This window comes from Dermacentor albipictus, chromosome 9 (genome assembly GCF_038994185.2).
Source record: "Dermacentor albipictus isolate Rhodes 1998 colony chromosome 9, USDA_Dalb.pri_finalv2, whole genome shotgun sequence".
Taxonomy (NCBI): Eukaryota; Metazoa; Arthropoda; class Arachnida; order Ixodida; family Ixodidae; genus Dermacentor; species Dermacentor albipictus.
The window spans coordinates 63,927,026-63,946,466 of NC_091829.1; the positions used below are offsets into that span (position 1 = coordinate 63,927,026).

The window sequence follows — 19,441 nt, forward strand, 5'->3', positions numbered from 1 at the left end:
TCAGAAAAACATCTGCTGCTATAATGTGCATAGATGATAAATTCTCCTTTGGAATTAATAGATTTGTTACGTTAAGTTATGTTTAGTGTTTTCTGTGAGTGGTTCAAACTACCGAAAATTAGCCTCCCAATCAAAAAGTTCCTTTTTGCTTGATGCTGTCGTCTCGTTGACTCGCAATGCATTTTCTGAGAATAGGAATAAAGCAGTAAAATCAATAATCTCTTTTAAACAACGGCAGAAAGCATGCGACAAAATATATTTTTTCGTAATTTCACCATACGTACCGCCATAACCACCATGAACCGCCTACTTTGATAGCACTTCGTTAAATTGGCCTTGATGATGTTATGAAGTGCATTTGGAACTGAACACATGGCTGCGGTAGGATATAGGGCTTTCATCAACATGAGGATACTGATCACAATATATTCCCATCAGTCGCATACATGGTACGGTAACTGGGAAAATGGCAAAACAATTGTACGGCCGATAAAATGCACTAGACTTTCATCAGAGTTATTGTAACCTGCACATTACGTGGTACTGCTGAAGAGACTTAATTGTAACCCGGGGGCATGAATCTTGATGGGCGATTTGATCGGCTGACTTGCCATGTATTCTTTTGTTACCACAAATCATCAATGGATTTTCGTATGTCGTAATGGAGGAAGAAGAAAAAAGATTGTTCTGAAGGGTAAACCGTTGGGATTTTTTGTTTTTTTTCTTTTTGCGTCAGCTTTGAAAGTACTCCATAAGGTAAACCTACACACCGAAATAAGATCAGGTTTAAAATTTTGTCACTTTTGTAGGAATGACTACATTGCTTTCTCAAAATACTGACGTCCTTTTTAGGCGATAACAACAAGCGCCACAGGAAGCCGCTCGACGGAGGTGAGTTGATCACTTAGATGTTACTCGATTTCGAGTAAAACTGGAATTCAATTACTCGTCATCGGCGTAGGTAGAATAATGTAACGATTACATTTCTGCCTTTTTAAAAATATGGTTGTGATAAATACATGTTTGGAAGCACATGAACTAATAAACTGGACCCAGTGCCTGTTTTTGTTGTTGTATAAAAAAAATAGAATGCTTAATGAATTTCAGCCTCTTTTGCAATGTAAACAAAATACACCAAACTGATACTTTTCATTTCAAGGAACTCTAATTTGGCATAGTTTCAAATGTAGATATCCTTCACGTTTCCCTCGAGTACGAAGTAAAGCAAAATCTTAGAGACCTAATATTGTCCATGAACCGTACAATATTACACAGGTTAGTACCTGTCCACTTAGGACAGGTAGTGACCGCGGACTTAGATCATGACACTGAAATAATAAGAAGAATAAGAATGGGCTGGGGTGCGTTTGGCAGGAATTCTCAGATCATGAACAGCAGGTTGCCATCATTATCCCTCCAGAGAAAAGTGCATAACAGCTGTGTCTTACCAGTACTCACGTACGGGGCAGAACCCTGAAGGCTTACGCAAAAGATTCTACTTAAATTGAGGACGACGCAACGAGCTATGGAAAGAACAATGATGGGTGTAACGCTAAGAGATAAGAAAAGAGCAGATTGGGTGAGGGAACAAACACGAGTAAATGACATCTCAGTTGAAATAAAAAAAAAGGAACGGGCATTGGCAGGACACGTAATGAGGAGGGAAGATAACCGATGGTCATTAAGGGTTGCGGACTGGATTCCAAGTGAAGGGAAGCGTAGCAGGGGGCGGCAGAAAGTTAGCTGGGTGGATGAGATTAAGAAGTTTGCAGGGACAACATGGCCACAATTAGTACGTGGCCGGGGTAGTTGGAGAAGGACGGGAGAGGTCTTTGCCCTGAAGTGGGCGTAACCAGTCTGATAATGATGATGATGATGATGATGATGATGATGATGACGACTGTCCAGGAGCCAATGTGCATAATTATCAGTCTGAAGTACATCAAGGTTTGAAAAGCATGTAGATTCATTTTCGAGCAAGTTTTGTTACAGGGCACAGCCACAACTGATGGCGAGCAGCTGCCATAGATGCTGGTGAAGAACATATTACACGTCTGATGGCGTCTTCGGGTGTTCTTGGCAAACTTGCATAATCTTGAATGTTTGCTTGAGGGTATGTATGGTGCTCATTGAATTAGTGTATGCGCGAACAGCTCCTAAAGCACCAAGACGTCAGAATTACTGCTATTTTACCTCCGTGCAGTTTGAATTTGATGATGCACTAGACTTGGAAAGCTGACGCTGCTTCTCCATGGTTGAACCGTTCGTTTTGAGGAGACCATGCAGTGCGTATGAGGGACAGTGTTCTTTTTTTGTAGCGGGTTGGTGGTAGCATCGAGCCTTTATTGATTTTTTTCATTACCAATAAACGTGTAGCACAATAAGGGACTGAAATTCGACGTGACAACATTTAGAGTATTTGTAGGTGTGGACATAAAGAGCTGATGCTGGCCGGATAGGCTGTCGTTGCATTTTCCTCGCATTTCCTCGTTGGTTCACAAGCTGTGACGTGGTATGAAGTAGGGCAAGCTTCTGCAGTGTAGCAGCTAAGAGGAAACGACGCAGCTTCGTGATCATTGTCACGGCATCACTGTTTAACAACGTTCAGTCTCATAGAATGCTGTGCTGTCAATCAATGTAACTACGCCTGGTAGAATGTGTATGGTTGAACGACGGAGTTAACTTGTGGGCTAGCCACCTCAGTGCGAGGTCTACTGCTACATGGTGTATGCTTGTGCGCAAAGGATTGTTTCAGTTGAATGTTTGATGACTTTTTGAATCCGTTTGGCATCTCAGCTTGCATCATGCATTAAAAGTGGCAAGACTCGGGGCTATACTGTTTAAAGTATGGAAGATTGTCCTACATTCTGTTGAAAATTTATTTCAGCAACCATCATTATTTGAGGTTTGTTCGCCGCATGAATGAAGAAAGGCTTTTTATGTACATGTTGTGCCCGTTAGTGAATTTGCTCATGCAACGCGGACATCAATAGCTTCTTATAGCTGCTAATACTGCTCATGGAGGTCTCTTCGTGTTGCCCCAAGTGGAATGTAATGAATGTGATTTCGAAACCTGATGTTTATATATTCTGATCATAATGTGAGTGATATCAGATGGATATTATACAGCAGCAGTCCAATGACAGCTTTGTCGAACTTCACTGTGTCGTTGTTAACTCTAAACAATTCCATTTTGGCGCGAATTGCGATTGATTCGTGATAAATGCACCAAATTCACGCAAAGATAAACAGCGTGCAGGACACTCGTCCAAGAAAACCAAGGTGGGGGATGTTCTGCGAGAGCCGCCATAACTTTTGAGAATCATCATAACTACGAAGTCAAATATTCTCTATTTATTATGCTGTCGGCAGTGTTGCTTTTTGCACAAAAAGAATTGAATCGATGGCTCAATGTACATGCACGCGCTAAATAATGGCTTAAACCGTTACAACTAAGGGGGCAAGCGAGCGATGACGTGGTGATGGCGACCGATGGGTGCCGGCAGGGCGTCGTGGAGGCGGCGAGAACTCAGGGTTGGGAAGCATCGCATGCCCGGTAGTACCGTCGGAATAGCCATATCCAGGCGTTGCGACAGCAGCGTTAGCAGGTGGCATGCGACGACGGCAGAAGCGCGTGACATGGCCTGCGATACCGCAAGCGAAGCATACGGGCCGGTTGTCGCGTGTACGCCAAGGGGTCTGAACTGGGCGTCGAGACGGAATCGGAGGCGACGCGGCAGGAGGTGCAGATTGAAGTCGCATTGGCGCAGGAAACACGAACGTCGGCGGCGCAGGTCGCGCGGTGACTTCGGCATAGGTCAGAGGTGCAGCCACGGGAGGGCAGGGTTGAACCAAAGGTAAAGACCCAGCAAGTTCCTCGCGAATGGCCCGCCTAGTGGGAGCAGCCAGAGATGTGTCAGGCTGGGGAGGTCGATCGTTGAAAGGCAGCATAGAGACAGCTGGCGCGCCACCTCCTCACGAATGAAATATTTAATCTCAACAGAGAGCGATGCTGCTGGCGTGGAGTGGCAGCGAAGCGTGAGGCCCGAGAGAGAGTCGCCATGTGCAACAGCGCTGCGCGCAAGGACCCGTTGTCGACGCAGCTCATCGAAGCTCTGGCAAAGAGTGACGACAGCAGCGACAAAAGTAGGGTTTCGCGCCAGGAGCGTTTGAAATGCGTCGTCCTCGATGCCCTTGAGGATGTACTTCACCTTGTCCTCTTCACTTATGGTGGAATCGACGTGGGCGCAAATATCCACGACGTCATCTATGTAGCTAACGTAGGCGCTGTTCAGCACGGAGTTTTCGCAAGGCTGGGCGACCGAAAACTTCCGCGAATGCTGTTTTGAAAGTGGACCAGGTTTGCAGCTCCCGGTCATGATTGTGGAACCAGAGGTTCGCTACGCCAGCAAGATAGAAGATGACGCTACGGAGCTTCGTCGGGTCATGCCACTTGTTGTGATCACTGACGCGCTCGTAGGTAGAGAGCCAATCTTCCACGTCAGTCTCACCTGATCCGCTAAATACAGGAGGGTCCCGCGGCCATTGGACGGCACCGCACATGATAGGAGCGGCAGATGCTACAAGCGGATTGTTGGGAGCCTCGTTCATGGTAACGGTTGGAGCAGTTGCCAAAGTTCGGCTGCGAAGTTCCAGGGTGAGGTCGGGGAGTGCCGCACCTCTACCAAATGTAATATGCGGATTTATTACGAGACACTAGCCACAATCGAGTTGCACGAACACGAGTACACGAACGCTGATCGCGCTCACAACCGACGCAAAAGCCGTCTTCTTCGTCCTTCTCTTCACTACACGTATATCGACAAGTGAACACATTTGAAGTCGACACAGTATGATGCCTTGAATTTTCGACAGAGGAGCCATAACCTGCAAAGATTCTGGCATTCATTTTTATCCGGCACCATTAAGCTTCACGTGGGCGCGCCCTCTCCCTACCGGCTATCGCAGGGATTGGTCATTAGAAAACACACACAAAAAGTGAAAGCAATATGCCTTAAGAAATTTAGCTGCACGCTAACAATTCAATGACGCTTATTCCTTTTCACGTTGCCCACTTTCTCGAGCCGCAAAACTTTAACGCTTTTCATTTACTAAGAATGCATTCGTGGTTAGAACCACTGTTTATTCCCTAATCACTGCAATAAAATTTATGAGCCGGATACATAACTCTTAAGAGGCCTAATGTCCGTCTATTCAAAGAATCGGACCACTTTTTATCAACGTCTCTAGCTGCCTACGTTGGAAAGCAGTAAAATGAATTTATATATACTTGGACAAATCATCATGTCCTCCCGTTTCGCATGATATATTTTTACAAAGTTCCTGTCATACTTATGGAATTAGCATGAATAGCTATACAATATTAGCATAATCTTTAGTTTTTCATTGTCCCTGATAAATAACAGTTGATTTTTATGACCAGAAATATGGCGACGGAATGTCTGATTTTAAGTCAACACGTTTTTCCTATAAAAGTCTCCAAGAAAGATAATTAGAAAATTAACTAAAAATAAGGACTAAAAATCTATTTATAAAAGCATTTTAGAGCAGCGTGTTAAAACATAATTGGCATATTCAGTGTCCCTGTACATAATGTTGTTGTATAATTATCTCTTGTGTTGCAATCCGCCCCGGTCTCGATCAAGTAAGTTGCTATTGCGACAGACCTAAAAAATACTTTGTCCCGGGTTCACTCTATGGACAAGGACAAATATATCCTTTTATATTCAGAAGCTTCCTTTATAAGAAACGCGTGCGGGATGCGCTTGTGACTTTATGCTACGGTCGAGTTGGTGGCAATTTTCACTTTCACAAACCTTCCTCCACTCGCGGGTTTCCGCAGAATTTGTTCATTGTAAGAAGTTCATATTTGTCCTGTAGACATTCTTTTTTTGTTGTTGTTGACGTGTAGAAAGGAAGAACGAGTCCAGCAGGACCAAGCGGAAGCACGGTAAGTTTGGCATTTTACTTCCAAGGTTTCGTTTTGCACTCTTTCACTATTGAGAACTGTAATTATGGCACAAGGAAGGCGCGTACCAAGGAGGCGGCATTCACAGTTAAGCCCTTGTAGAATCACTGAGAATGGCGACGTGCGCAATTTACATGGTGCGAGGGTGTTTTTGCTATTTCCAATAAGACTTTCCACTTCACAGCCCTTTGTACAGCAGCACCTGAGGGTTGGTAAGCTCGCGCACCTTCTGGCAGCACGATTGTTTGCGTGAAAATTGAACCGGCATCAGCGTTTAACATGTGTCACGGTACCCAGTGTGTGTGATAGAAAAGCAGTCGCTATTTGCATACTAAAGATAGCCCGCACTTCTCCGGGTATTGCTGCCAACTATATGCTTTGCGAATGCTTAAACAGCTGTTGCACTAACGCCCCCTTACTAGGCTTTCAGCGGAACTGAGAGAACGCGGTTGCTTATGAGAGTTTGCGCCCATGAAAGTCACCCTCAGCTTAACTTTAAGTGACAGCAATGAGCTGCGCTTTTGGATTCGAACGTAACGGACTGACTGCGAATGTGCCCTAAATTTATCCGATGCTGAGCGGAACTGAACCCACATCACAAGTGTCCCTCAAGGGCATCCGAAATTTAGCGAAATTTAGCGAGCTGCGCCATAAATGCACGGGGTACGTGCCGCTCTTCGACGAACCGTTCCCCAACATGGGTCACTAAATATGCATCACTATGTGTACGGCGCTCGCAGCCTTCGCAGGCACCGGCGCGCCACGCTCTTTCCTTTTGTCTCAGAGGCCATGAGCGGACTTCCCGGCAGTGCCACTAGGTGGCGCAGCGCGTCGAGAAAGAAATTGGTAGTTCAGAAAGTGGAAGGTGTCGTAGTTCATAGTGTTTTTTTTTATTGTATAACCTAGCTAGAACATTAGGCAGTATAACAGCAAAAGCTTGGTGGCGCAACCGACCACCCCGTTCCAAAGGGGACGCTCATAACATCCATCCATCCATCCGAAGCGCGAGAGAGGATCCCGCAGTCCGCACGACGCATTTTTCAACGTTCGCCCGCACCGGCGCGTCATGCATTTCGGAGGCCACACGCAGGCTTCGCGGCGGCATCGCAGGCTTCGCGACCACATCACATTGCACTACGTCGGAACAAAGTGCTCCTTCTTCAGTAAAACACGTTGTGGGTCTAGCCGGTGCGTAGCTTTCAAAATATTAAGCGCCAACAGTGACATCACAATAAAAAGGAACAAAGACAGGACCTGTCTCTGTTCCTTCGTATGTTATCACTGTTGGCGCTTCATCTTTTGAAAGCTCCTTCTTCACTTTTTCTTCACGCCTAAAATTAGAAACCTTGACAGGCGAGCTGATATACTGCCTGTATGTAGTTTCCGGCTGCCCCCTCTGGTGTGTGCAGCGATGGAATTTAAATGTGCTTGCTGAAAGCACATAACACACAATATTTATTTTTCTGGTAGGTTGACTGTTATGCTGAATAAGTATAACTTGGTATGCGTCTCGATAGTAGCCTGATAAAAAGGTAATGCTCCTTTGTGTGGTTCGCCAATTCTTGTACAGGGCGGAGGAAGTAGCCCCGAGGGACCCAGCTCTGGCATGGTAAGTGTTCGAAACGTTCACGAAATTTCACGCATTTTGTTTTTCAAACGAAAGCGGAAGCTGCAAAGCAGTGCACTGTTGGAGCTTTTTCTGCCACACAGAAACAGCTAAAGTAATTTGAACTTTAAAGGCTCATGCAAGGACTTCATGCATCGTAGTATATTACTGTGGCACACAGCGTATTCTTTGTCGCTTACAGTATTTCGCTGGATAAAACTAATCAAAAATAGCTGCTCTTCTCAAACGTTCCATTTATTGTTAAGCAATAAAAGGCATGCCAAATTTAAAACAAGATTTCTTCGTGCGCATTAGACAAGCAAGCGTGCTAACTAATATCGAACTAAATAATAAACTTGGCAGCTTCAGGACTGAGTCAACAAGAGACATGAAGAAGATTATATAAAGTATTGCTGGCTGGTGAAGTTCTAACTCAGTATGCTATGAACGAACTTCGTCTTCAAGTATTTTGCTGTAATGTTATCTAATGACTTGCATATCTGACTGTTAGAAGCTTTGGCTTTGGTTCGCGCATATATCCTCTTTCCCATGTGCAGGGTAGCAAACCAAACGTGCCCCTGGTTAAGCTGCTTACCTTTCATCTCTTCTCTTTCGGTCCGTCTTTTTGGATAGTGTACATTGTGTTGTGCGATAGCATGTTTCAGTAGGGAAACCTATTCTGAATACAGAGAATGAAAATTTATTTGTGTACTTAAGTGGTATTAGATTAGTTAACATACACCAAACATGCGTTGCATTATTCAACTTAGCGCTTTGTCGTAGAATAGGTCTTTAGTAGAATCTCGTGTAGGAACCGGAAATCTTGAGACACGAACCAGTTTTGTTAAAATGTGCTTATCATATGCAGCAGTTCGCCATAATACATCTTGTAGTACCTTTTGCAAGCTACTGTGGGACGAAGCTATGCAGAATTCAAATGCTACTATATTACGCGGTGGAAGCTCTCACTTCATCCAACTATCCACTTGCACGATCTACTCACAAGTTAACTCAAACGCAATAAAATGTTCTTTGCTAGTTATATTCCAATTTGAGTATATTGCACACATTATGATATCGATGAACCCGGATAACACATTTACAAAGCAGTCCACATTGGGAAGGTAATATTCAGGGAACACCTAAGATGTTGACACAGGCAGTTCATATATGACGCCCTGTTCAGTCACCTCAAAACTGGTCGCACGAAATGTACCCTGGCAGTCTTCGTAAGCAATGCACAACAATCCTGTAGCTGACTACGTCATGAACAGCGGTATTCCATATAGCATATTGACTTTCCTGTTCTGTAGTAGGAAACGTGAATGTATAACTCTGGCGCATTTCTACAGTTACGTACAGAGTACCCCTTCGATCAGACATATTACTTCGAAACAGACGTATGCTTGAAAAATCTACTTTTCAAATTACACAGGTAATACTTATTTTACATGTACTACAGCCATTATCGCGTCACGTATACCCTATATTTATTACCTTTTCAGTGAAAGAGAACAAATCTACCAATCGGCAAGGTCGACAGCTAGGCCAATTAGTACATGATAGCGCGCGGATTACAAGATCATTAAAATCGGTTGGAGCACCTTAGGCAGGCATTACAAACAGATTAGCGGAAAGTTAACGCTATCATTGTAACCGAAAATCGTTCAATATTTGAATTCTACCTGTGCTAACAGATGCGGCACAAACATGGTGGTTAACAAAGAAGCTTGACAAGTTAAAAGACCGCACAACGATCAACGACCACTGCGAAAGCAAAGTGTTAGCTGCAACTTTAGGAGACAAGAAGATAGCAGTGTGAATTAGAGAACGAACGGGACTAGCCGGTATTTTAGCTGACGTCACAACTAAAAAAAATGTAGCTGGGCAGGCCAAGAGTAGATGAGCAGTGGTTGATTAAAGCTACGGAATGAGTGCTACGGGAAGGGCTATAATCGAGGACTTGCAGAATGTTAAAAGCCGTCAAGAAATGTTGAAATTTGCCGGCACAAGAAGGAATCAATTAGCGCAAGACAGCGGTAATCGGAGAATGCTAGGAGAGTTCTTCATCTTGCAGTGCATATAAAAGTAGGCTGCGGCTGCTGCTAATGATAGTGACATAATCATTGAACACGGAAACACGTGCGTGAGGCTGATTAGGTTCACACACAAATGCTTCACAAGCAATTAACAAGATAACTGTTTCAAGGTAACAGCAAGATAGAACATTCAAATATTATTATCTTGCTTTTCTTTTACACTGTCAATGCCTTGGCCGTGTTATTGTAGAAGCAGTCGATTATAGATAACGGTGAACTACTACTATTGGTGTGAGCACGAACACATTTGGCAGAAAGTGCAAAAAAAAGAAGATATGCAATTCCTAATGAACAACGTTGATGTAAGCCTATAATATCTCGTAATATAGCCATCAACAAACATTTTGAACACGAAAAATAAAACCAACACTTAAGAACAATGAAAAACAAAGCGCACAATCAATCAGAACACATTTGAAAACATAGGGGAAACATGAATATACGTAATATGTTTACAATTTCATCAGAACGTATGGACTAAACGAGAGGTCACCGACTTTAGTAGCCGCTCTTGAAGTTTACCTACTGTACGCCTGTGGTGTTATGAGCCGGTCTCTATCATATCAATATAATTGCACATATTGTTATCGCAGAAATTTTTTGGAAGTATGAACACCCGTATGTGAAGCGTTTGTGTTGTTTTATTTGTTTAAATGTTTCTTGCGTGATTTATCTTAGGCGAGTTGTGCTGTGCCATATATTTATATAAAAAAAACTTTAGGCGATGATATGTAGCTCGAATTTAGAGTGTAGGTAATCGCACACGAGTTAACGCCGACGAATCCGTGTGCCGGTCATGACTTAAAACAAATCTAACCGCATTTGGCTGCACGTTATCAAGTGTCTTGATAGCACTACTTGTGGACGCGTAGTAGCAGCGCATCTCTTTCAAATTAAATTGTAACCAGCTGTTCCGAATCTGGAACATTCATTAGTGAGAACAAGGCTCTTCTCGTTTGTTTTATTCCTGAAGCCAGGAACATTATCCCCAGACGGGTCATCTCCTAAAACGGCAGGTTCCTTAATATTTCCCGACGCCACGCATGAGTGTCTTGCAAGGCATCGGCGTATTTTTTTTTCTGTAAATTATTTCTTTCTGTTTTACAAGACCTGCACAACGACATTTTAAATGCGTTTCGTCGACGCTACTAGCATGGTACTTAAAGATTCTTTTTTTCTCTTCTACATTGTTTTCCTATCTTAAGGTTAGCGCAAAACAATGTCACAACTAGAAGCTGTTCTCCAAACGGGTAATTTTGTATTCCGGGGACACCGCCATGTCCGATCACGGGATGGCACCTTCTACTTTGTTACAGAGTAGGCAGAATGATAGACACAAAGAAATGCGCATTAGACAAACGCAGAGCGCTAGATAGAGCGCGTGTGTTTGTTTGCTGCACCTTTTTGTGTGCCTGTCGTTATGCCTGCGCCATAACAAAGTAGAAGGTGCATACCAACAAGCCCACGTAGCCACCGTAATCAATGCAATGAAACGTTCATTTCTTGCTTCTGCTGCCTCTGTGTCGCAAATCTCTGTTGAGGTGAATATTGTTAAAGGAAACATTACATGAATTCTGGGGTTTCACGCACCTAAAAATAACGATACGATTATGAGACACGCAGTAGTGGAGGACACCGGTTTAATTTTGACCACTCGGTACTCATTTACGGGCGCCCAATGCACGATACACGGACGTTCTTGCATATCGCCCCACATCGAAACGCGGCCGCCGCGGCCGGGATGTGAACCCGCGACCTTGCCTTTAGCATTGCAACGACAAATCCCCTACGTCACCATGCCGGGTGGTGAGTATCATGCACGGTAACTGGGTGGACGACGCGAAGCTTTGAACACACATCTTCAGAGGACATGCAAGCTTTTTTAGTGTTCATTACGCCCTGTCTAAACGGCACGAGCACCATGCACGGAGCTCAATAGTGCTAGAAGATGGGCTGGAAATGTATTCCGGGCTGTCCAAACATTAAGCTTGTGAATTAAACCATAATCAGCGCCTTTTGATCTGCGCTTTTTTTTTATTGGCCGATTACATTGAAGCAGCGGCTCGTCATGTCGCCGAGTCGATAGCGTCTCACGGTGCAATCCCAAGCTGATTGTTTAGTTGCTGGCTGATCGCTCACAGGTGTTCTCCCTTTCGGTAGGTTTGTTCTTGCCGCGCTTCAGGCTTGAAACGCAGGTGGTCTCTACTCCCCCCCCCCACCCCCCGCCCCAGTAGCGTGTAGCAAATACGTATTATCGCTAGTCACTCGCTTGTTCCGTGGGTCGTCATAAAACGTCCAGCTACAAATATTCGTGTCCTGTCAGCGCAGTCCGTCGCCCCGTAACTCCGTCGCATTAATTCAAGATTGCGCCCATTTACTTATTTTTGATACGTGGGCGACAGAGTGGGCGTAAGTTCGAGCGTGAGGTGGAGAGGATTTGTCTGCATATCGTTCGAAACGCTTCCTATGCGAATGAGCGACCTTACTCCTTTTGACACTGTAAGAGGAGTGGTACTCCTTTTTGCTGACGTCGCTGCGTGGAAGTAATTGCTTCGGAGATTAGCTATCCAATTCTGGCCAATGAGTAAGTTTTATCCCCGGCGAAAAGAACGCATTTCGAAAGGCCGGAAACACGGGCAGCTGTAGCAGCGGTCCGTGAATTTGGCCACAGAGATTCATTTTATTACTTAACAGTTTTTTGCAGCAACCTACTGCACACGCCTTCACTCTACCATTCCACAGTTTCTCGTACGAATGGAGCACAGTGCGTTAGCTATCACTCAATGTCGTTTCCGACGGCTGGCTGCGCAGTAGCAGGGCAAAAGCGGCAATGATTTCGCCTTCGTGCACTTTCGGTTGAAGCTAAATCCGGTGCGCAGTCAAAAAGCACTATATCGGTACTATACAGCAAAATACTCCGCTGAAAAAGTACATATCGACCTGCATAATTATAACCTAAGTTCATGGTGAAACCTGAGCGCTCCGCTGTACATCGCCAAGAATAGTTGGGATCAAGATGAGGTCCTTATTTATTGGGAACGGCCCGTTTTATGAAAGCGAAGCCGAGCGCGATAAAAAAATTACCTGAAGTTATCAGGTGTGGAAATGGTGCTTTTTGTTACGCGTTGAAGATAAGGAAAGGCTTCGGGAATTTCAGTAGCTTTTTTGAGTAAGGCACGTTGAAAATACACACTTTCCCCTTGTAGTATACTGCGAAAAATCTGATATAAACATAATCACGCTTGTGTCACTCCATTGTTGAGAGGCAAATCAGGCTCGCACGACAATGCCTAAAAGCGAGTAGCGAGATAAGTCTCAAGGGTTATTAATCAAGCACAAATATTTTTGTATGGCCACATCGCAGATGGTGTGATTTTCTACAAAGTTAAGATCATAAGTTGCTCGAGCACTGGGATGTCCAGCATTGACAACACGGTTCCTTTCAATTCTTACATGCCCACAGCCAGGAACGACACCCAGTGAGGCGCCAACTCCTGAAACGGTAGGTAATGTTATGTATTTCTTTAATGACATTCAGTGATGCCTCTTTGGATGCTTTCAGCGTATATATTTTTCTCTTTTTTGTTCTGTTTTGTTGTTGAGCTCATGTGCGCCAAATTTGAATCTGGTATGGTTGTAGTTACCAGAATGAATGCTTTTTTGATGATTGGGATATTTGCGTTCTTCTATTGCGATGGCATTGTTGCCTAATGTATATTGTTGTTTACTGCAGGGCGTGCGATTGATTTTATGGGCCGACTTCGAACGCAGTCTAGTCTAACACAGCTCCTAGAATATTGACCGAGGGTTGCATTTAGAGAAGACGGGTGCTGTAAAACGCACGGATTGCACTAGATGTGAACTAGGTATAATGACGATAAAACCATGTGAAATCAAATACCGCTTGGACTGTCCTCTCTTGGATTCTAAGCACAGCGCACGCGGGTGCTTCCAAAAGTGCGCTCTGACGTCAGCAGTGACGTACATTGGGCTCGCTCCGCCCCAATTGATGAGTTCACGAGTGAAAGCACCAGTGACGTCACCGCTCAAGGGGGCAGTGTAAGCAACAATTAGTGCACGGATGAACGCTAAGTAATTACCTAAAACGATCTACATATATGCATAGCGCCAACGGCACATAAACATTTACTGTTCACCATCTGTAACATGTTTTTTTTTTGGCAGAAAGCAACCACGGTTGATTACTGTCTACATAAAAAAAAATGCTTCCAACTGTGTAGTGCTCAAATGCAGTTGTGGCTGCCAAATTATTTTTTTTTAAATCTCATTTTGCTCCCGCCTGTTGGTACAAGCCTGTTTGCGCTCTCAGTCCAACTGCGCGTGGACCGGAGCTATGTCGAATCGGAACGTGCACCTTTTAGTCCGTATTTCCCTGTTCCTCTTTAAAAAATGCAAAAAAATTGTTCGTTCATTCATCCTTGTTCGGTACTCGAATAGTGTAAATTATGAAAAGAAAACAAAACACAAATGACATGCTTCTGCTTCCAGCCAGGCACAGGACCAAGTGAGACGGGGTCTGTGACGGTACGTATTTGATCCACATAATCTGCTCCTTTTTTTCTTGCTTTTCCACAATCTTTATTTGCGAAGCATGTCTTTGAGTACTATATCTAAATCATGTAGAGTCGCTATCTAAGCTGGAAAGCAAACTGTGGTGCAAGCGATCAGTTGCGAAACACTAGGTTTTGAAAATTGAAGCAGCATAACAATCTATAATGATTGTTCTTAGCCGAGGAGGTTAATTCATGGGCCAGTGGCTCCTTTTCCGTTCGGAGTTAATGCTTCGCACCTTGCGTAGACAGCGAACACAGACATTCCTGTGTTCGTATGTGCGTAAAGCGTTTTTTTCGTTTTACATACAGATGAAAATAATGCGTAATTATTGGGAATGACATAAGCAAAATAGGCACTGAGGCCCACCCATATAGAACGTGGAGTATTAATGAGAATTATGCTGTAACTTGAGTTCTCAGCCATCGCGTTTGTGTATTTTGTCCAAGCACGCAAATCTTCGGCTTCGTTAACGACTCCAATTCCCTCGGCGCCATCGCCAAAACCTTTATGGAAAATTCGATACCCGATACACGTAGGCGAGGCAAGCACAAGAACTCTATCTGTCACCAGTCAAAGGTTCATTCATACTTTTTTAAACGTACTTGTTTTATGCCAGGCTACACGGGAAGGATCAGTGCACCGTACCCATACATACGTCCCGACACAGTACCAAGTAAATCTCTGGCATCCACGCGAAAAGGCGCCGCTTTGCAGTATCGTAAGGCAGTACCACCAAAAGAGGGACGTTCGGAGAACGGTAGGGCGCAACCGGAGCAACGTTGCATGGAGGCAGGAGGGAGGGTTCGCCCGCGGAAACTGGGAAGCGGGGAACGAGGGGAGGAGGTCCGGGCCAATAGCGGTTGGAGAATTTAAGCGAAGGAAAACGGTGCGCCGCTGCCGGTCACTCGCTTCCAACCCCGTATGCTCGCTTTCAGCCCAGGGCTGCCAATCGACGAGCTGCGTTCTCCAAACGCGCGCTTAACTCAACATTAGACAAAAGTAAGGGCGCATGCGTCATATGCCGCCGGAGCTCTCAAGCCGCAGTTTCGTCAACCACGCGCTCACCGTCGCGACGTGTAGGGACTACAGCGCCTGGTAGCATCTCGGTTTTCCGTTTACGATGCGCAGCACCACGTGGCTCGCGTGCTTACTATAGCTGTCAGTACGAGCGAAACTGCACTTAATTAAACAAGTCCGTGCATAATTATTGACCTCTGTTTCTCAACGTGTAAGACAGCAGCCACTGCTCCCTCGAATCCACGTTTCACTTTCGTCTTACGAGGAATTCCTTTGAACTGGGGATCAACCAATTTCTCTTTTTAATATCAAGGTAGAAGCACGGCTTCTCGAATGTCGAACGAAGCGAATATTTTCCCCACGTAGGTTGCCGTGCAGTGCTGTTGAAATTAATGAGCGGCGTTGGCCTCCCCGCAGGCGCCTTTTTTTCTCATAAGTGAAGTCGCTTGCAGTACTTTATTTTTCAATAGTAGTCATAGTTATGGTGTTACCAGCGGAGTGTCCTGCATGCTAGGTCGTCGCATTTTGCTCCTCATTAAGTGACAAACCTTGTGCGAAACTTTCTTTTCAGCCAAGCGGCACCCCAGGTCCTGGAACGGTGAGTGACGACGACGGCTTCCCCTGTCATAGGCTTCCAACGTGTAGAAAAGGTGAAGACACTGACAGCCGTCTCCGCACGTTTAGTCATCTTCGATATCGACCCACTAGATTCTCAGCAAACCTAAACATTACTGTAATATTCGTTCAAACGACATTTAGCTTAATAGAAACATTCAATGACACCGACCTTTGAACTAAAATTACAATTAGAGCTTTATATGAACATCTTGGAAATAACGAAGCGAGTGGGTGCGCTATCGTAACAAGTAGGGGACACTAGAAAAACCTTGCAATATTGTAGCGGCAATAGGGGCAATGCGCTTAAGGTAATGCTTTAAAAGCATGTAGAAGAACATTAAATGTGTACATTTTAAGTGATGATATATTTCAGATCGACTCTCTTTAAAACCTATTTTTTATATTGAACATTTGTAACCATCTTTCAAAATCACATGTCATAATTGTTGACATTATTCTGACAGCTGAAAGTATATCACAGTGGAATATAGGATCATAAATTGTTGCAAGGGTGGAAGTTATCTTAAATACAAACAAAATATATTCCAATTCCAAGAAAACACAAAAACACAAAGGTAACCAATAAGAAAGTACTTAGACGATGCAAGTATTCGCGTGAAGAAGACACCTTAAGTTGTAACTATAAAGTGCAAAAAAAAATGCCCAAACTCAGCTATTTCTGAAAGCGTGCCTCCCTAACCACAAAGAAATGATGTAAGTGCAACTCTAGAATTCATTCCAAACCAAACATGCGACCCTACATTATGTGAGCAAACACATAAGCACACGCAAATAATTTTTTTTCCAACGAAAGACATTTCATGCCTGCTGAATCCACTGCAGTTCAAAAGCATTCTCGGAGCCGCCTAAACATGAAGTAAAGGTAGCTCATTATTCCCGAATAATTTCCCGCGTCTTTCTAGAATGCACCGGTATAACAACTGTCTTCGATGGGATTGCTTTGATTGATTTAGGGAGAGTACTAATTTTTGTTTTGTGGACTGTAGTATTTAAAAAAAGGAGCTTTGTCGACCCCAGGGCGAAGTATAACTAATGTTCCTGCGCACCTACCCAATGCTTGCGCCCCAAGCAAGCTCTGTCAAAATATCGTGACTGTAAACTTTACAGTAACCTTAGCATGTTTTTTTTTGTTAGAAATACAAGTTCCATAAACAAAAGTCCCATGAGACATAAAATTGTCGAATTGGATTGCTACACAACAATGAGGTCTCACGCTTCTCAGAGACAATAAGATATACTGTGGTGTCATGCAACGCGACGACAAAATACCTTGTAGTCCGAGGCAGTAGGCGAAATGAGGTCCTCGGGGCCGTACTAAATATAGTAAACATTGTGTTGAAAATTAACACTGCATATTTCAACAAGCCACAAACGTCGCAGTAGATGCGTACACAGGTAAGTACACTGACGTTGTCAAAAAGGAAACTTGTCCACGTGCTCCTATTAAAAGGCGCACGACTGCTCATTTGTGTCTGCACTTGGTTATTGATGTTTTACATACACAGGCACTGCTGTGCTGTGTTAAGGTGGTCATAAGCTCCCAGCGATAGCGAGTGGCTTCGACATAGTGCCGAAACATAATGGGGAAACAGGCTCACATGGGAGACACGATGAAACGCTTACGCTTTTCAGTACTTATTTTCAAACAATACTCGTGCCGCTAACTCAATAAGTTTCAGAAACCCTGAAAGTGTATGTTATTTCCACTATGTTTAATTTTAGGTTTAGTTACCGTAACTTCAAAACTGTAGCGTCAAATCGCATGAACTTCTTGCGCGGGCAACTTAAGTGGCTTTTTTTTTGGGGGGGGGGACAAAGCTTTGTAATTAGCCAATGGAAATCCTAAACAAGAAAATAAGCTTTCAGCAAATCATGGTTTCTAATTATGTAGTAAACGTAAAAACTACACACAATACATCCACAAGTCTAATAATGATCGTACGTCCCCTAAGGAGACCGGAATCCTTATGATGCGAAGTAAACAAAGCTCGACAAAAAACCAAGTGAAATTTGTGTTAAAAAAGTGAAGGTAACAATCTCCATTGCACAGTCAGTCTTTTTGAAGTCAGATAACGCTATGGCAGTCGTAGAATAGCAAATCTAAGGTATATTTATTCTTATATATATATATATATATATATATATATATATATATATATATATATATATATATATATATATATATATATATATATATATATATATATATACATACAAGATAATGGGTGTTTCTACGACCATTCAGATCAAAAACACCGGAGCTGTCTTGTACCGATTTATTTTTGCCCATAAAAAGGAGGGCGCTCAATGCTTTCTTAAAAGTATTCGCTATTTGTCTGAATAAGCGGTGCTCGCCGCCTGCTCGAATACCTTGAACATTTCTACGTTTATTCAATGTCGATTTTTTTTTTATAACGAAAATTTGATAACTCTTTGCTACTCCCACATTGCAGGTAATACTTAGTAGCAGGGTATCTGCAACTAAACTTGATCAAAAGCAAAACATTGAAGCTGACACGAACCACAATGACAAAGGACAATATTTTGACTCCAATACAGTCGGCACACCATTGTCATTTAGTTATGTTGGAGCAATTACAACTCCACCATGTCCAGAGCACCTTCAACACAAATTGTACTATTTCATGGTAAAATATAGAGTTGGCCGCGAGTTGCTAGAGTAGATAAAGGGTGCCAACTCCATTGTTAGAGGTTAAAACAGCTCACGGAATATTCCTAATCGAATATGCTTGCTTCGGTAACACCATGGACTCACAACATAACGTTAGTATACGACTTGCAACAAAACCTCAAGAACGATTTTCCCCCTGTCAAAAGGAAAAAAGAAAAAAAAAGAGAACACTTGCAGAACACCCAAATTTTGTGCATCGGCTCAGGCCGTAGTTGCACGCACACTTTCCTTTGGCAACGTCATTCGTAAACCCTTTCTGTTGATCCATTATAGGCAACATAAATATCGCCAAAACTTGGCTCCTCGTCTAGCCAATATATCGCCAGGACGACAACCATGAAAACAAGGGGAACCATCACTTTAGATATTGATCAAGTGACAAAGTAACTAACGTCTACAAGAATTTTTTTCTCTCAACAGAAAACGCACAAAGTCTCTTGGTAACTTCTGTGGAATTCCTGCAAAGAGTTCGCAAGCGACAAAGAGAAGCTGGACAACAGACTTCAAATAACTAACTTTTTTTCCCAAAGTACAGCTCTGTTCAAGCTAGCAGACAATTCACCGTCCCATTGACTGCGACATCAACCGAGTGCTCATACGTAAGCAGAACAAACTATGTGCAAAGCCAGAAGTGCATTGAGGAGGAGGAGGAAGTAAACTTTATTGCCCTAGAAAGAGTAATTCAGCGGTCGGGCCTGATGTCTTCATCTTCTAATGGTTGATGACGATCTCCGGCCTGCATGGTTGGCGCCCCTATTCCAGGGCACCATTGAGCGTGGCTGCTCGTCGGGCATGATCCACCAGCCTCCGTTGGAGGCTATAGG

The 19,441-nt window shown here is 43.7% G+C and overlaps 1 protein-coding gene across 31 annotated transcripts in view; it reads left to right on the top strand.

Annotated features, from left to right (window-relative positions):
• The window catches only part of LOC135896969 (uncharacterized), a 279,122-nt gene that overhangs the window by 95,370 nt on the left and 164,311 nt on the right, over window positions 1–19,441 (top strand). For all 31 annotated transcript variants that reach the window (XM_070526193.1, XM_070526196.1, XM_070526195.1 and 28 more), the window contains 6 exons: window positions 853–891; window positions 5,933–5,971; window positions 7,560–7,598; window positions 13,158–13,196; window positions 14,204–14,239; window positions 15,858–15,884. In XM_070526193.1, the coding sequence (XP_070382294.1) occupies window positions 853–891; window positions 5,933–5,971; window positions 7,560–7,598; window positions 13,158–13,196; window positions 14,204–14,239; window positions 15,858–15,884 (219 nt within the window). The remainder of the gene's footprint in view (window positions 1–852; window positions 892–5,932; window positions 5,972–7,559; window positions 7,599–13,157; window positions 13,197–14,203; window positions 14,240–15,857; window positions 15,885–19,441) is intronic.